The 15,612-nt window shown below is 46.4% G+C and overlaps 1 protein-coding gene across 1 annotated transcript in view; it reads right to left on the minus strand.

The window, feature by feature from the left end:
- Positions 1 to 534: 534 nt before the first annotated feature.
- Positions 535 to 15,612, minus strand: part of LOC119394525 (3'-5' ssDNA/RNA exonuclease TatD) — a 100,676-nt gene continuing 85,598 nt past the window's right edge. Inside the window, exon 3 of the mRNA XM_037661851.2 lies at positions 535 to 1,012. Coding sequence (XP_037517779.2) covers positions 539 to 1,012 — 474 coding nt within the window. The 3' untranslated portion in view covers positions 535 to 538. The remainder of the gene's footprint in view (positions 1,013 to 15,612) is intronic.

The following is a 15,612-nucleotide window of genomic DNA, read 5'->3' on the forward strand; positions in this document are numbered from 1 at the left end:
GCAGACATTCGCCCCTTGCTGCGTAGTGTCTCACTAAACGAAGTCCAGGCGACAAGCATTGTCGTAAAGTGTACTACAAACCTCCCTGGAAGACTCGCAAGCGACATGCATGCTTCAAAGTACGCTCAGTGTGCGAGACAAATATCCCAGTTGAAGGTACACCACTGAGTCCTGTCTCCTTTCTTGCGCTATCTTTTGGCACTAAAGTGGTGAAGAATACGCACCAACAACACCGCGAGAGCATTGTGCTAAGCTTCAGCACAAATGGGGACGTCATCAGGGGTAATCCGTCTTTTTTTTCCAGAAACAGTACTAATGTAGACAACATGAATCTGAACATAGTGAAGAAACTAAGCTTCCGGGTTTTATGCCCGAAAACCCTGATCCGATTATGATGCACGCCGTAGTAATGGACTTGGAAGTAATTTTGATTGCATACATCTAAAGTTATTTAGCCAGTGATTTCGCACTTAGCCCCCAGCACAGTATGCCCGTCGCGACATATACAAACAGATGACCCAATTATAAAATGCCCTTTTTAGTCAAGGCCAAAGATGCTGAGTGCAGTGTATGTGGTTCGCAGAGCCAAGTCCTGGGGTCCAATCCCAAGCACAGCTGCGGTCAGCTCAAGCACCGCAGGAAGGCAGCAGGGCTCATTCCGCTGAAAGGAGCAGTAGCGCTCGAGCAGCCGCACTGCACGGGGTTGCAGTGCTGTGCGCCACTCGGACGGCAGGGCACGAGTGTTGGGCCATAAGAAGGGGCTATCGCTCTCAAGCAAAATCCGCTCCGGCGGCACGCTTCGCAGGACCGTTGGCTCCTTCCACAGCTGGCCACCCACGCCCAAGTAGCAGCCTCGTGCTAGGTACGCCGCTGCCTGGTCGCTGCTACCCGCAAAGCAGTGCAGGACAACGTGCGCTGGAACCTGGCTCCGGGCCAGCAAATCCATCATGGCATCGAATGCTGCCCGCTCACGAAGCACCAGTGGCTTGTTGAGCTCACACGCCAGCGCCATCTGCACACAGTTGATGCTCTTGATACAATCCGGCTGGGAATGCACGTATGTTTTGTAAGCTACATAAGGAAACCATTATAATGATAAGTAATGACACTCATTACACAACTTCGAAATAACGATATAATTATGAAGCACACCCCACGTGGGGTGTCTTATCAACTTTGACCTCCTTGCGTCATTGAACAAGCACAAAACAGATATTGCATTCGGCCCACACAGGATTGAAGCCGCCGCTGCAGCACAACGCAATAGCAACTGCGGTGTGTGAATTACAGATGCGAAAGCATGAAATAGCTCGCGCGAAAATGCAGCATCTGTCCCAGTGAGACCGCACCTAAATTGCCATTGGCTGAAACGCTACGTCAATTGCACGCCTTGACGAAGCAGAATGAAGGAAACGAAACAATTGCGGGCGGATCAAATGTTGCGTCAGGAGAGAGGGTATGCCACGTCACCCTCACTCTTGGAAGCCTGTGTTATCTGTGCGTTATGATTTCTTCTTGAGCTTCCTATTATGAGACGGGGACTAGACAGGGACTACAAGACATGTTGTGTAGTCCCTGTCTCATAATACGAAGCGCAAGAAGAAATCATGACTAGCTCAATTCATCGCTCTGCTAAAGTTCTTTGCTTGCATTCTAACTTTGCCTCGTTAATTGCTATAAGAAAAGCTACGTACCCACTACGCTTCTCTAAGGCATTATATACACATTGTTGATGCTGTGGCTGATGACAAGGAAATATGGCTGAGCCCTTTGTAATGGGTGGGAAGCTTTAAACCACCCACTCGTTACGCAATTCGCATTTTAACGCGATAGCGTTAGAGAGCTCGTTTCGCAGAAATTCCGCCGTCGGTGTCGGTAACGGCGTCGTTTGTGAGCGAAAAATCGTCCGTGACCGAAAAATCGATAAAGATGCAAATAAAATAAACAATAAAAATCTTCGGTCCCATTGAAGATCAAACCCGGGCCGTTTGCGTGGCATGCAGGTGTCTTACCTATTCGCCTGCCACGCAAAGGGCCAGGGTTCAAATCCCGCTCAATCATTGGTCTTTTTCTTCTCATTTTGCGCGATAGCGATTACGGACACAGGCGGCAACGGACAACTACGCCATCAAAGTCGGCTCTCGTGATCTCATAACTAGAGGCCGGATCTTCAGGCATTAGAAAAGGCGCGTTTTAGGGGCCAAAAATAGGCAGGCAAAACAACGTTTTAGGCCTCCAACGTCATAAATATAGGAGCAATAAATTTTTACATACATGCAATGATGGAAGCGATATTTTGTTTTGGAGCACATTCTGGAGCAGAAAAATTGCTAGTTTGGAGCAGCTATTGCCATTTTTGGAGCAGATGGTAAAATATTCCAAACAACTCCTGGAGTTTAAAGCATTATTTAAGCATCTCATAAGTAATAATACTTATTATTAATCATATTGCATATACAATTATCACTGCTAATTGCAACAAACAAATAATCAGGCAGATGAGTGGTCACTGAACATTAGGTAAGATGAGCTATATACTTACATTTTTGGGTACTTGTGGCAGAAATGATATAAAACCGATAAAGCTAAGTCCCAAATCATAAAAGAAACCACAATCACGTACAGCAGTTTATAATCGGTAATAGAGCAAAGCAATATGATATTTTCATTTCACCAGAATAGCCAGCATTTAAAACAAAAAAAGAAACAACAAGAAACTAAGTGCACATAGGTTGCAAAACAGCCTTGCCATTTCTTGTGGCAAAAATGAGGCCAGAGCTGACAAAGTGATAAATGTGATCAGTCACACATCACAAGCGTCCCACCAGCAGTTAGTAATCAGTAAGATATCGAACTAATTTCACATATATTTTACCAAAATAGTATCCCTGTCAGGTAAAAATATACAGCTAAATCGGATATAGGTATATCAACAATGCCACTACTTGTGGCATTGTCGATATGCTAGTATGAAGCTAGTATAGAAACTCCATTCTAGCATACTATGCATACTATACATACTACACTCGCGGACTTTTCTTGGCAATGAAGGAAAGGCTACGGGGGCGGAGCTACTGCACATGTACTGCTCCACGAAGTAGTCCGTTTTGGCACGCGTTTTGAATTTAGTTTCAGTTTGTGAACCTTCCGTATCTCCTGTGACGGCTGTTCGATTATTCGAGCGGCCGTGGTCGAATAACATTGCATACTATTTGCTTAATTTGCTTAGACAGCCATTTGTTAGCGAAATTCGTCACAAGCTCCTTTGGCGAGTCATTGGAAAAGCTAGAGGGTGGCAAGCGCTCACCTGAAGACGAAGACGCTAATTTGAGTGTGAAGTGCACGTAAAAGGTGCGACGTTTTCAAACGTGCAAAAACATGAAGTGACACTGCGTAAATTAAAACAAATATAAATTTTATATCTCCTTGGTGCGTGCTGCGCCTCTTTTCAAACAGTGTCCCGTAGAAAATACAGTAATGTTGTTTTTAATTCTCACACAGAAAACACGGACGCAATTGTGGGACTATATTCTTCAGTGGTAGCACACGCGTAGTTTGGCTCTGCAGCCTTCTTTTCATTGCCAAGAAAAGTTGTTCGCGGGTATAGAACGATAGTAGACAGCTTGTTTTTTGTTTCATTTAGGCTCGCTGGATGATCATGTGTTTAAAGTTCATTGTTTTCAGTTTACCAGCGCCATTTCGGAGCCGGTCCGGAGCAGTTACTAACAAAAATTACAGTTTGGAGCAGCATGGAGCAGCATTTCTCTTTTGGAGCAATTTGGAGCAACTGGAGCAGCACTTCCGTCACTGTCACATGCAAACAATTTCAAATGAAGCGCGCCACGTGTACCTACGAGAGGGGAAAAAAATGTTTATGATGGCACAAAGGCGCCAACCATTGAACCATAGCCGTCCCACGAAACTGCTTGACTAATGACGATCAGTTGACTTCATTCAACGAGAACATTGCTTACATTCATGTTCAATTGTGGTTGCAGTGCTGGTTATCTGATTTCATAACAAAACAATAAATATTACATATGTACTCCTACGATAGATGCGTCATGCCGGGTTAACGTAAATTGTGGTTTGAGTGTTGGCTCCGCTTTCATAGAAGTCTAATAAACATTAGATCTGTATTCCTATGATTGAGCAACCTATATTTAAGCGTTGGTCTATTCCGGAGGAATGCGCTAACGAAACTTACGTATGCTATTCACATCATCGCACCGTAAATTGCACTTCGTTTCGATAATGCTCACGTCTGTGCTCTAAAGTGAGTGCTCGCATTACGTTAGACCATAAGTTACCCTTAAAACTCTAGTGTAGTCGACGTGCCTGGTAAGGCCACGATGTGCACACTAGAACACTGCACGCGCCCGGGCCGGGCCGTCCGAATCGTTTTCCGGCGGGCCCGGGCTGGGTTCGGGCTTGAAGGTGCGGGCCCGGGCTTGAAGCCGCGGGCCTGGGCCGGGCCCGGACTTGAGGCTGCGGGCCGGGCCGGACTCGGACCCGCTCATTAAAAGGCGTAAGTCGGGCCTTCGAGCACACGCGAACGTTATGCGTAAATAACAAAAAATACATTTCCGCCCGCTTTCGGTGCAGGGTTAACGAACCTTTTTTCTCAGCCATTTAAATGAAAGCAGCACAAGAAAGGTATAAGGTATACTGTGCCAAGCTGAAGTGACACGTGCGAAGAGCTGGCTCTTAGTAAAGCTTAGCAATAAAAATAGAAAAACAGTTGAAGTGCTATTTTTTTACCAGTATAGATATAGATTGACACTGTATATTTTCACTAACGTTTCGCCTGCTGGACCAGACTTTGTCAAAGTAACAAGTACATCGTGGTGGGTTTCCTTATAAACACGCCAGATCACGTATATATATATATATATATATATATATATATATATATATATATATATATATATATATATATATATATATATTATTCACAGCACTAACAATGGGCCAGATCACGGTTGTTCCCATGGGAGGAATAAAGATTTCGGTCTTTTATTCGAGGTTGACACATACGGTACATTTCATTTATATTCCTTGGTATTACGTGCCAAAACCACGATATGATTACGAGGCACGCCGTTGGCACCGGATCAATTTCGACCACCTCGAGTTCTTTAACGTGCGCCTAAAGATAAGTATATACACGGGTGTTCTTGCATTTCGCCCCCATCAAATTGCGGCCGCCGCGGCCGCGGGAATCGCACCCGCGTCCTAGGACTTAACAGCGAAACAGCTTAACCGCTGAGCTACCACCGCGGGCAAAGCAACATTTCGATGGATGTACACACCGGATTTTCCGTCCGATCGCCCGCTACAAAGCGCACGGCATCATTAATAATCAACAACAACTAATATCCTCTAGCGGGCCCGGGTCGGGCCTGGTCATGAACAAGCGCGCGCTGGATTAGTTTAGTTATGAGCGCCCGGGCCCGGGCCGGGCTCAGGCTGGGTACGGTCAAGTACGCCCGGGCCCGGGCCGGGCTCGGTTCGGTCATGTACGCGCGGGCCCGGGCTGGGCTCGGGCTTCATAAAGCGGGCCCGGGCCGGGCCCGGACCGTAAAACCCGGCCCGTGCAGTGCTCTAGTGCACACAACCACTACGCCTACAAAAACACGTCGATTCACATCGTAACGCTTGGCTCAAAGCCAAAAAATGCAGCACAGACAACTACTCGCTGATTGCTTAGCATGACACCGATTCCTACAAGGCGTGTGAATTTTTCTTTTGTTCTTTTTTTTTCTGGCTAATATATCCGCACAGTAAACTTTTAGGCTTGGTCTGCCGAGGGCAGACACCGAGAAAGGTATTTCGTTTGTTATTTGTGTTTTTCCGATATTCTCAGTTGTCGTTTGCCTCGAAGCTAGGTGATTTGCGCCTTCAACGTGATGGAATCAAGGAAAGTCTTCAAGACGTTAGGTACGCTACCATAGTGTTTTCTTTAGGGCCGTTCTGTCAACGCTCTATAGAGGCTGCTTTTCTGCCGATATCAGGTTCGGAGGTTTAATTTAAGATAGGAAAAAGCTGGATAACCAGGCACATTTAGGGAGGGGTTGTGTGCTTGCCTTGCCGCTGTTCGGCACTGTGTGGATTTCATCGATAATGTCAGTTGTCAGCCTTCGAGCTGCCGAGATCCTTTCGAACGAGAGCAGTTCCGAAATGCCAGCAGAGACCACCGTAGGCTGGCCCCAACCAGTGGCGTAGCCAGAGGGTGGCTGACCGGGCTACAGCCCCCCCCCCCCCGAAATTTGTTCGTACTGTCGTGTACCGCCGACCAAAACAGCCACCTGCGCCGGAAGTCATCCTGGATTTTTCTAGAATTGCTTTCCACGGTCGAAAAGACATTTTGGTACGAACAGTGCTGATTTGACTGGCTGTTCACGCTGCGCCCATGGCGGCCCTGTAACTGGCTGCGCAGGGTATGACCGCCAGAAATGCCCTGCAAACAGAGGCGTAGTGCCATGGATTGTCAGTTTGAGACGCAGCGACGCGCTGATTAACGGGCTCTGCTCTCCCACGCTGAGCCGTGCTACTGCGAAGGAGTAACCATTGTTGACTAGCCCGAGAGAGAGAGAGACATAACTTTATTTTGTCCTTGCTGGGGTCAAGGGAGGCGGGGGCCGGGAGACTAGCCCTACCGGAGCCCCCCTTCCTCAGGCGGCGGCCAGACCTTGGGTCTTGGCGGCGTCTTCGGCCAGCCGGACTGCCCAGAGTTGGTCATCCGGGCACGCGCTGAGCAGCATAGCCTCCCACTGCTCGGGCGTGGTAATCTTAAGTGTAGGGTTCTTGCTGTGTTTGGTGGTGTGTGTCGCTGCGGGACATGCCCAGATAATGTGGTCGAGGTTGGCGCGAGCCATCCCGCAAGCTTTGCACTGTGGTGTGTAAACGTCCGGGTATATGCGACTGTACAGCGTGGGTGTAGGGAATGTTCGCGTCTGTAATAATCGCCATGTTGTCGACTGTTGCTTATTTAGCGACTTGTCAGGGGGTGGGTACTTCAATCTTGCCCTACGGTAATGCATGACAATTTCACCATACGTGACCATTCTTTCTTTCGCGTGGCCGCACCAGGATTCGAGTTCTTCGTCCTCAGCCTGCTCGGCTCGTCGGGAGGGTAGCTGCTCTGATGACGGGTGACGCGCCCGGTGGACGATTTCTCGGGCAGCGTCGTGAGCGGCTTCGTTCCCGGCAAGGCCCGAATGGCCCGGAGCCCAGATTCAATGAACTTGGCGGCGACGAGATGGGGATGTGCTTGCAAGTATGCGGTTCGCTTGCGGTGAAATGAGGCCCTTGGTGAAGTTGCGGATAGCTGTCTTGCTGTCACTAACAATGCAAGAGGCGGTAGTCGTCGCGTAGGCTAAAGCGATGGCAGCTTCTTCGCCCTCTTCGGGTTGTGTGGTGAGTAGGGAGCTGGTGGTGGTAGTTACATGATTCTGTCCCGTGACGACAGCGAGCGCCATGGCCGGTTGTTGCGGGTACTCTGCTGCGTCGACGTAAGCTACATGCGCGGCCCCCTTGTAACTCTTGCTGAGATGTTTAGCACGGTCGGCGCGCCGTTCTGCGTTGTAGACGGGGTGCATATTGCGAGGGATGGGGGGAATCAGGAACGTTTCTCGGATGTCCTTGGACAATGGGACCTTGGGTCCGGTCTGCGTAACGTATTCAATGTCAAGGGTACGGAGGATGTGCCGCCCGGTCTGTGTTTGCGAGAGCCGCTCGTAGTGTGACATGCGCTGAGCCTCAATTAACTCCTCAATTGTGTTATGTAGGCCTAATTCCATGAGCTTTTGATTCTCCGTAGATTGAGGGACGTGCAGGGCTTGCTTGTATGCTTTCTTGATAATAATGTTAATCTTGTGTTTCTCGGCGTTGGAGAGGCATAGGAAGGGCGCGACGTACACGATGCGGCTGATAATAAAGGCTTGCACCAACCGTAAAAGGTTGTCCTCTTTCATTCCCATGTGCTTGTTGGCGATGCGGGCGATGAGCCTTCCTATTTGAGTAGCGTGGGTCTTGAGGCATTCGATAGTCTCTGTGTTCTTACGGTTCTGTTGTATGCGGAGCCCCAAGACTCGCAGGCTAGGCACGCACGGTATGGGATGTCCTTTGACTTCGAGCATGATGGGATGCGTGCTCTCCTGACTCGTTCGACGATGCGTTGCGGGGCGTATGATTAGTAATTCGGACTTGCTCGACGAACATGAAAGTCCACGTGGCTCGACATACTCGACCACCGCGTTGATTGCTTCTTGCAGGGTCTCTTCAATTTCGCCATCACTGCCTCCAGCAGTCCAGAGGGTAATATCGTCCGCGTATAGGCAGTGATTTAGGCGTGGGATAGCAGACAGCCCGAAGCTCGGGATTAAGCTATACAGACAGTATTGTTTAGCGCGCGCAAACCTGTACGTACGCAACGGCCTGCGCGCTGCGTGCGTTAGAGTTGAGGCTGTCTCCTACATTTTTAGTTTACCGTACGCAACAACCGAAACGTGGACTGCGTCTAGGCGTCAGCAGCTTCGTCTGGATGGATGGATGGATGGATGGATGGATGGATGCTATGAGCGTCCCCTTTAAAACGGGGCGGTGACATGTCTGCCACCAGGCTCGAAGAAAAAAAAAAAAAAAAAGGCTTCCTTGTTTCATGTTGGCCTAATACCTTATCTACATTGATTGAATCTATGTTATTATACCAAAAAATATAAATTCACGGTCCATCTCTCTGCCTCTTAAGGCAGAATGACCTTATTTTTCCCCCATTATTTATTTTTGTTCTTTATCTCTACTTTTCTGCCACCAATACTCTAACCGTCTCTTACTTATTTCTATCGCGGACGTGTTCTCAGTTGTCGTTTGCCTCGAAGCTAGGTGATTTGCGCCTTCAACGTGATGGAATCAAGGAAAGTCTTCAAGACGTTAGGTACGCTACCATAGTGTTTTCTTTAGGGCCGTTCTGTCAACGCTCTATAGAGGCTGCTTTTTTCTGCGCCATCTAGTGGCTAAGAAATAAACTACAATAGCCGATCATAGTTGCAAGGCAAGATTTTAGGATGGTGCAAATTTTGTTGAAGTGATCTGTGGTGAACGGTGACGATTGGTACGACTTCTACGAGGCGAGCAGCAGCGAGGGAGGAAAAATGCCTTCCAGCATCCTTTCGAATCAGCGCCTTTTGGCCCCTCTTTCATTGGAAGGGATACACTCTAAGAAAAGATCGAGTAAAAAGGGCGTCTTTTTGTCCCACAACAATAATCGTCATTTATTTTGCCTTCCTTTCCTTGCACTAACGCCGCGCGCCCGGCACTTTCTGGTCACGAACGACATGCGCGCTATCAGCGTGACATAGCGTTCTTGGTAGGAAAGTGGCCAGCGCCGAGTTTTCAAGAAAGGAAACGCAAGCAAGCCAGATGACAATTATTGTTGTGAGACAAAAAGACGCCCTTTTTACTCGATCTTTTCTTAGAGTGTAGGCGATCTGATGCTCACAAACCGAGAGCGGTGGCTATTGAAGGGCGACTGCAGTCTCGACGACATCGAATATCTCCTGCATCTTTGCAGCGATCACTGTCCACTGCACTGGGTCCGCGAACGGATTCAAGCTACTCCCGTAGGCAAGGAGCTCCAAATCGAGGGCAATTCCGAAATGGACGCGGGATTTATTCGCTGCCATGACCGCCGTGCCGCTTGTGCTGCTGTCGGACGCAGCCACTTTGCTTGTCTCGACCGGTCGAGATCTCGCGAGAGAAGCGCCCGTAAGGTACGCAACGGCCGTAGCGGGCGCAACGTAAGCGCCGAGATCTAGCGTGCGCATCTCTTGCGCGCGCAAACGCACGCATCTCTCTTATGTTCAGCGCATGCGCAGTCTTGCTCCCTCACCCGTTGCGTGCGCAAGGCCGTTGCGCGTGCTAAACTAAAACTCTCTATTGTGAATACACCGTTGCGTCGGGGACGTCTTGAACATGAAAGGATCATACCAAGCTAGCGGAGGCAGGCCCCGGAAAGTCTGAAGTTCTAGCGATAGCCGCAGAGGGCGAAAAAATCGACCGTGGCGAGTTCCATCGATATGCGCGCAGAGTGGAGCTACTAACTCCTCTTTTAGCAGTCGGCTATCTTAGTTTGCATTTTCCCTGCTAGGGGCGCTGAACCATCTAAATTTTCCACTTTATTGTTTTGCGCAAGTAAATGAATTATTCAAACACGTTATTTTGCTTTGGACAACTAGACAGTGAATTACATTTAGACCTAATTAGTATAGCTGCTTTTTAATTTAAGCGTGAATGTTTTAAGACTTCAGTGATGACTAACTGGACCAAAATCCAATTTGTATCGATCTTTTCCGTGGCCGTTGACGTTCAAATTGTTCGGCGGCAACGTAAATGCGGAAGCACCTTTCGCTTCAGTTAGGCAGACGCCCTTTTATCTTTACAGCAACAGTAGCTGACTCAGTTTACCGGCGAATTTAGGAATGCCGCAGCGATCGAGATCGAGGGGTACGTACGTTTGACGCTTTCATAGAGTCGATCTGTTGATTCCGCACCGTAAACAGGTAAACCGGCGCGTCAGTTATGATCTTGTTAAATGGTCTGCCGTCGTTTCTTTGACATAGTTTTTACATCAACTAATATATTGCTGTCATGACGAATACATAAACCACATATTATTCAGTGTCAGCTTTGACTTTGCATTGCTGTGTAATTTGCACACGCGACACGTCTGGTTTGTGATTTCGGTGTACTCTACGTAAAGGGATTGCGCATGATTTGCAATAGGACGCCTAGGCAATTTGAAGTGGCTATGCGTGCAGCGTTTCTTCGAATAATCGAGCGCAAGTTTTTTAAAATAGATTTTATATCCACGAGGGGCGTGAACAGCGGTGATTATTGAACGTAATGGTAATCGCATTAGGTGAAAGAACTTTTAAGTGCTTTGGGGTTCTCCATGAATGATTAGACTGTGTTAAACATTTAGATTAATATCAGCAGCGCTTAAAGTCAAGGGGGCTTAAAGGTAATGCGGTCTCTGGGGGTCTCATACCTCTCCACCGATACTGAGATCTGAGACCCATCTCGCCAGAATGTAGGGGTGTGTGTGGTGTTGGGACCGTCGAGATTGTTCAGAAACTCTTATCGTTTTCCTTTGTTTCACGATTACTATAAAATCTAAATTTTGTAACGAATTTTGCCTGATGAGTATTTTGTACCTTCCACCCTGTAACGGCAGTGGTTTCGCGAATAGTATTTCTTATGTTACAAGTGTCGAAGCATCGTTTCGCTGCTTCCATAGATGGTAAGTTTCACTGTTTACTTGATTGACAGTGTGTATTTCATCTGATGTGTTTTTTTCTAAAGCAGATATAGAATTAATGTAATGATGTGTACTTTAAGAATACCAAGGTATCCCCAACTTATCTCCAGAGCTGTCAGCATCAAGGCGTGAGACCAGTAAGTGGGAGCTTTCCAAAAATAAAGCACAATGCCATTGCTCCTGCTTAAATTTATATAGTGATATACAGCAATCTTTTCCATTGCCCCTCAATATCTCTCCACCAATACAAGAGCCAGCATCTCAGGGGGCACAGGAGCCATTGCCAACAGCACCAACTACACAGAATAGGTATTCTTCCTCTTATTAAAGCAAGATTAATACAAGATTAGATAATTCCAGTAAGTGTGTCTTCATTCTACACAACAAAAAGGAAATATTCCCACATGCGTCCCCAGTATATAAATATTGGCACTACAACTGGTTAATGATACAGCTCATTACATTAAATAGATGCTTTCATTAAATAAATGCACTTTTGTTTTAACGTTCTACTATCTGCCACTGGGTGTGTGCCTACATTTGGCCAGTCATATACGTGGCTGTGTGACAAAAAATGCATTTTGCCTGTGTTTGTTTTGTTGTCATAACACGCAAAAACACCAAATTAGCCTTTTACACTAGCCTGACCTGGTAGTTCCAAGTTGGGCATAGCTTGCAAATTTTGTAAAGTATGGACACAAAATTCCAGGTAATAATACGTTGCATTAAAATACAAATGTACGTGTTTCTAGTGTACCAAACTTAGCAAACCATCTAACCAAAGTGTAAGTTTTAAAGTCTCTTGCTTTGACTTAACATTAGTGATGTGGCTTTTTGATTTTCCAGGAACCCCAAAAGCCAGGACCAGGACCCGGAAGGTGCTCACTCCACGTTCTATGAAGAGGCTTCAGCGCTACTCTGACGAGAACTCCCACCTCCATCAAATTGTTGCAAGACTTAAAAAGCCCAAGAGACCAATTGCATCTCATGCGCAGCTTCTTCTTGAAGCAGGCAGGTACCTAAAGAAGGACTTTTTGGAAATTCTAAGAGTGCAAATGCATCTGCAACCACTGAAAAAAGATGGGAGACGATGGCCGATGCTACTTAGACAGTTTGCCCTCAGTCTTTACTTTACAAGCCCTGAGGCATATAAATATCTATCAAAGGTACTAGGTAGGGGTGTGCGAATAGTGAAATTTCATCTCCAATCAAATTCTAATCGAATAGTGCCGAATAGTGGCCGCAAATATCGAATATCGAATAGTACCGAAGCGTGCACCACCAGTTACGGCAAGACAAAAGAAAGATCAAGGAAGTTACGGCGTGGTGACAGCTTACGCGCTTGTTCGGGAGTCTTTTTTTTCCCCGATTTTATGGGCGTGCAACCATGTTGATAGAAGAGCCACTATTCTAGTCAGCAGCGACAGTTTTAACTTCCTAAAGGGTAAGAGAGGGTGGCACAGTAGAGAGCTTTCTTTTCCCCCATGGCCGTACAATACGGCTCATCTCACAATGGTCACGTTATTGTGCTCCATCGCCATGGGTGCTCTGGGCCCGAAAATCTTCGGGCGCGCGTTCACAGCAGCGTTTTGGTTGTACGCCGAAATGATGGGAGTTTATGATAGAACGGAGTCTCTGAACGAGTGGTCAGTGTGGCAGTGGCGACTGCGCAGCGTGAACAAATTTTCACATCTGAAACTAATCATCAAGGGTTTCGCAGGCCAAAGTCGGGATCTTTTACGGCCCTTGCGGCATATGCGACCGAACTATGCAAGAAGTCCGGAAGCGAAGTTGAGAAGGGCTTGCCAATTTTCCTGTCTTTTTTTTACGTGCTGAAATAACATAATCTCCTCTAAAGTAAACATGCGCTCATTTTCGAACCAGGAAATTGGTGAAAGTTTTAACAAAAGGCCTATTGTAATGACGTTAGAGTTAGTTTTAGCCACCCCACCTTCACCAAGTTGCACCATTGGCCTTTGTCGCGTTTTAGATATTCGTACTGTCGAATTATTCAATTAGGTAGTATTCGATTGGAATTCGAATATTCGCACACCCCTAGTACTAAGCCTTCCCACAGCAAAGTCCTGAAGGACGTGGTTGTCGGCCGTAAATTTAAAGACAGGAGTTCTGCCTCAGATTCTCGAGTTATTCAAAGAAAAGGCAAGAAAAATTGGGAAACTCAAGACAGAGCTTGCTTCCTGATTTTTGACAAGATTTCTTTAAAAAGAAATCTGCAGTTATGACCCTAAGGAAGACATCACACATGGATATGTTGATAATGCCAGAGAAAGAACAAATGCCACAGCGAACACTGCAGCACTTGTGTTGGTCTCTGGGATAGCGAAGAAATGGATACACTCAGTAGCCTTTTTGACAGGAGAGGGGACAGTTTGTACACGGTCCTTTTTAATGTAATTGAAAAAGCTAATCATTGAGCTAAAGACATGTGTCCTCTTCGTCAAAGCATTGGTTTGTGATCAGGGTAGCAGCAATTGCGTTATTGCAAGGACACTGGGTGTGACCGTTGACAGGCCTTTCTTAATTACTGATAAAGAGAAGATTTCCTTCATTTTTGACGTCCCCCACCTGTTGAAATGTATGAGGAATAATCTGAGGAAGCATGATATTCCTATTGGTGATAAGGTTGCTTCCTGGGGGCATATTAAGACTTTGTATGAATCAGCACATCACCTGAAACCAAAATACCTACCCAAACTCACTGAGGGCACGCTATGAAAGTGAATTTGGTAATATGAAAGTAAAGTGGGCCTCTCAGGCGCTCAGCAACAGTGTCTATCTAGCAATAGAAGCATTCATAGCATTTAATGTTCTACCACCAGAAGCCACAAGCACGGCTGAGTGTTGAGAAAATAGACCAGTTTGATTCATTGAACAGTTCTTGTGTATAGGTAACTGAGAGAAAAATGAGGTATGAAATTAATACTTCTACAGGGCACATTGAATTCTTGCATTGAATGGTTAAATCTAGGAAATTCAAAGCACCTACGCAACCAAGAACCATTTAGGGCAGGCAGGTGACAAAGCGGTTTGTATGCTGTGGGCAGATCTGCAGGAATCCTATAACTTCAAATTTTTGCTCGCTCGTCGTCTGAATCAGGATCCCTTGGAGAACTTGTTTGGGATCATTCGGCAGCAGCACGGCTGTAACGAGACTCCAAACATATTTCAGTTCACTGCCGGTCTCAGGCATATCATTGTGAAGAAGCTGTTCAAGCTTTCAGATAGGAACTGTGAAGCAGATAAGGCTGTTCTTCTAACTGAGCTAAAGAAATTAAGACTCGATCAAGAAAGTCCTACTGTGGCCGACACCTTCAGCTCAAACCTTTCAGACACCGAAGGCACCGAAGAACCACCTGATGTACTTGAATCAAACATAGTTTGTTACGTGTCAAGATAACTAGCACAAGTATTTCTGAAAAAAGCACCATGCTCACAGTGCAAGTATCTCTTGAAAGACAAAAGCCAAGATTTGTCTTCACTAAACCAAATCTCCATGATGTTCAAGGCAGTGGAGGTGCAGGACAAGACTCTAGGCAATTTAACAGTGCCCACAGAAGCAGCTTTCAATTTTGTCAGCAAATTGGAAAAAGCATTATCTGTTCAAATAGGTGCTGTAGCACACTTGAGAGGGGTGTCAGAGAAACTGCTTCGTATTATGATGGAGGTGAAATGGAGGCCGATGTTGCAGTGCTCACTGTCGCAAATTGTTTCTGCAAATGTTTCTACATATTAGGATTCTTTGGTATTTGGAATACAAAAACAGAGAATTAGGCCAGGCAAAGACTTGGAAGTCTGCTGCAGAAATTGACTTAGCAGTTCAAGACTATTCTTCGTGTGCTCATATACTGCTGTGTTATAATTCATCTAAGCAAAAAGGATAAGCAATCCAAGGAACTCATGACTTGGTTGTACAACTTTACTTGTTGTCCATGTGTTTATAAGCAATGTACTGATATTTCCTACAGTATTGTTGTGACCACGAAGTGTTTGTTATGTATCTGTGTTGTGAATTAAGCATGTGGTTACTTACAATGTGGGAACGCACAGAATGATTAGACCATACCTATTATTTCTGGGCACTTGCCGTGCTGTCAAGTGGGCTCTTTACCAAGAAAGGTTGGAATTTTCCCAGCCCACTTGTCTGCGGTCAGCTGCAAGCTGAAACAAATTTTGTGCTACTCCGAGCCATTACTTGCCTCTTTCGACACAACTTAGCCGATTGCCTCTGCAGAGAGGAACTAGACGTTAGGATAGTTTTTCAAGATGAAACA

The sequence above is a fragment of the Rhipicephalus sanguineus genome, chromosome 5 (genome assembly GCF_013339695.2).
Source record: "Rhipicephalus sanguineus isolate Rsan-2018 chromosome 5, BIME_Rsan_1.4, whole genome shotgun sequence".
In the NCBI taxonomy this organism is placed as follows: Eukaryota; Metazoa; Arthropoda; class Arachnida; order Ixodida; family Ixodidae; genus Rhipicephalus; species Rhipicephalus sanguineus.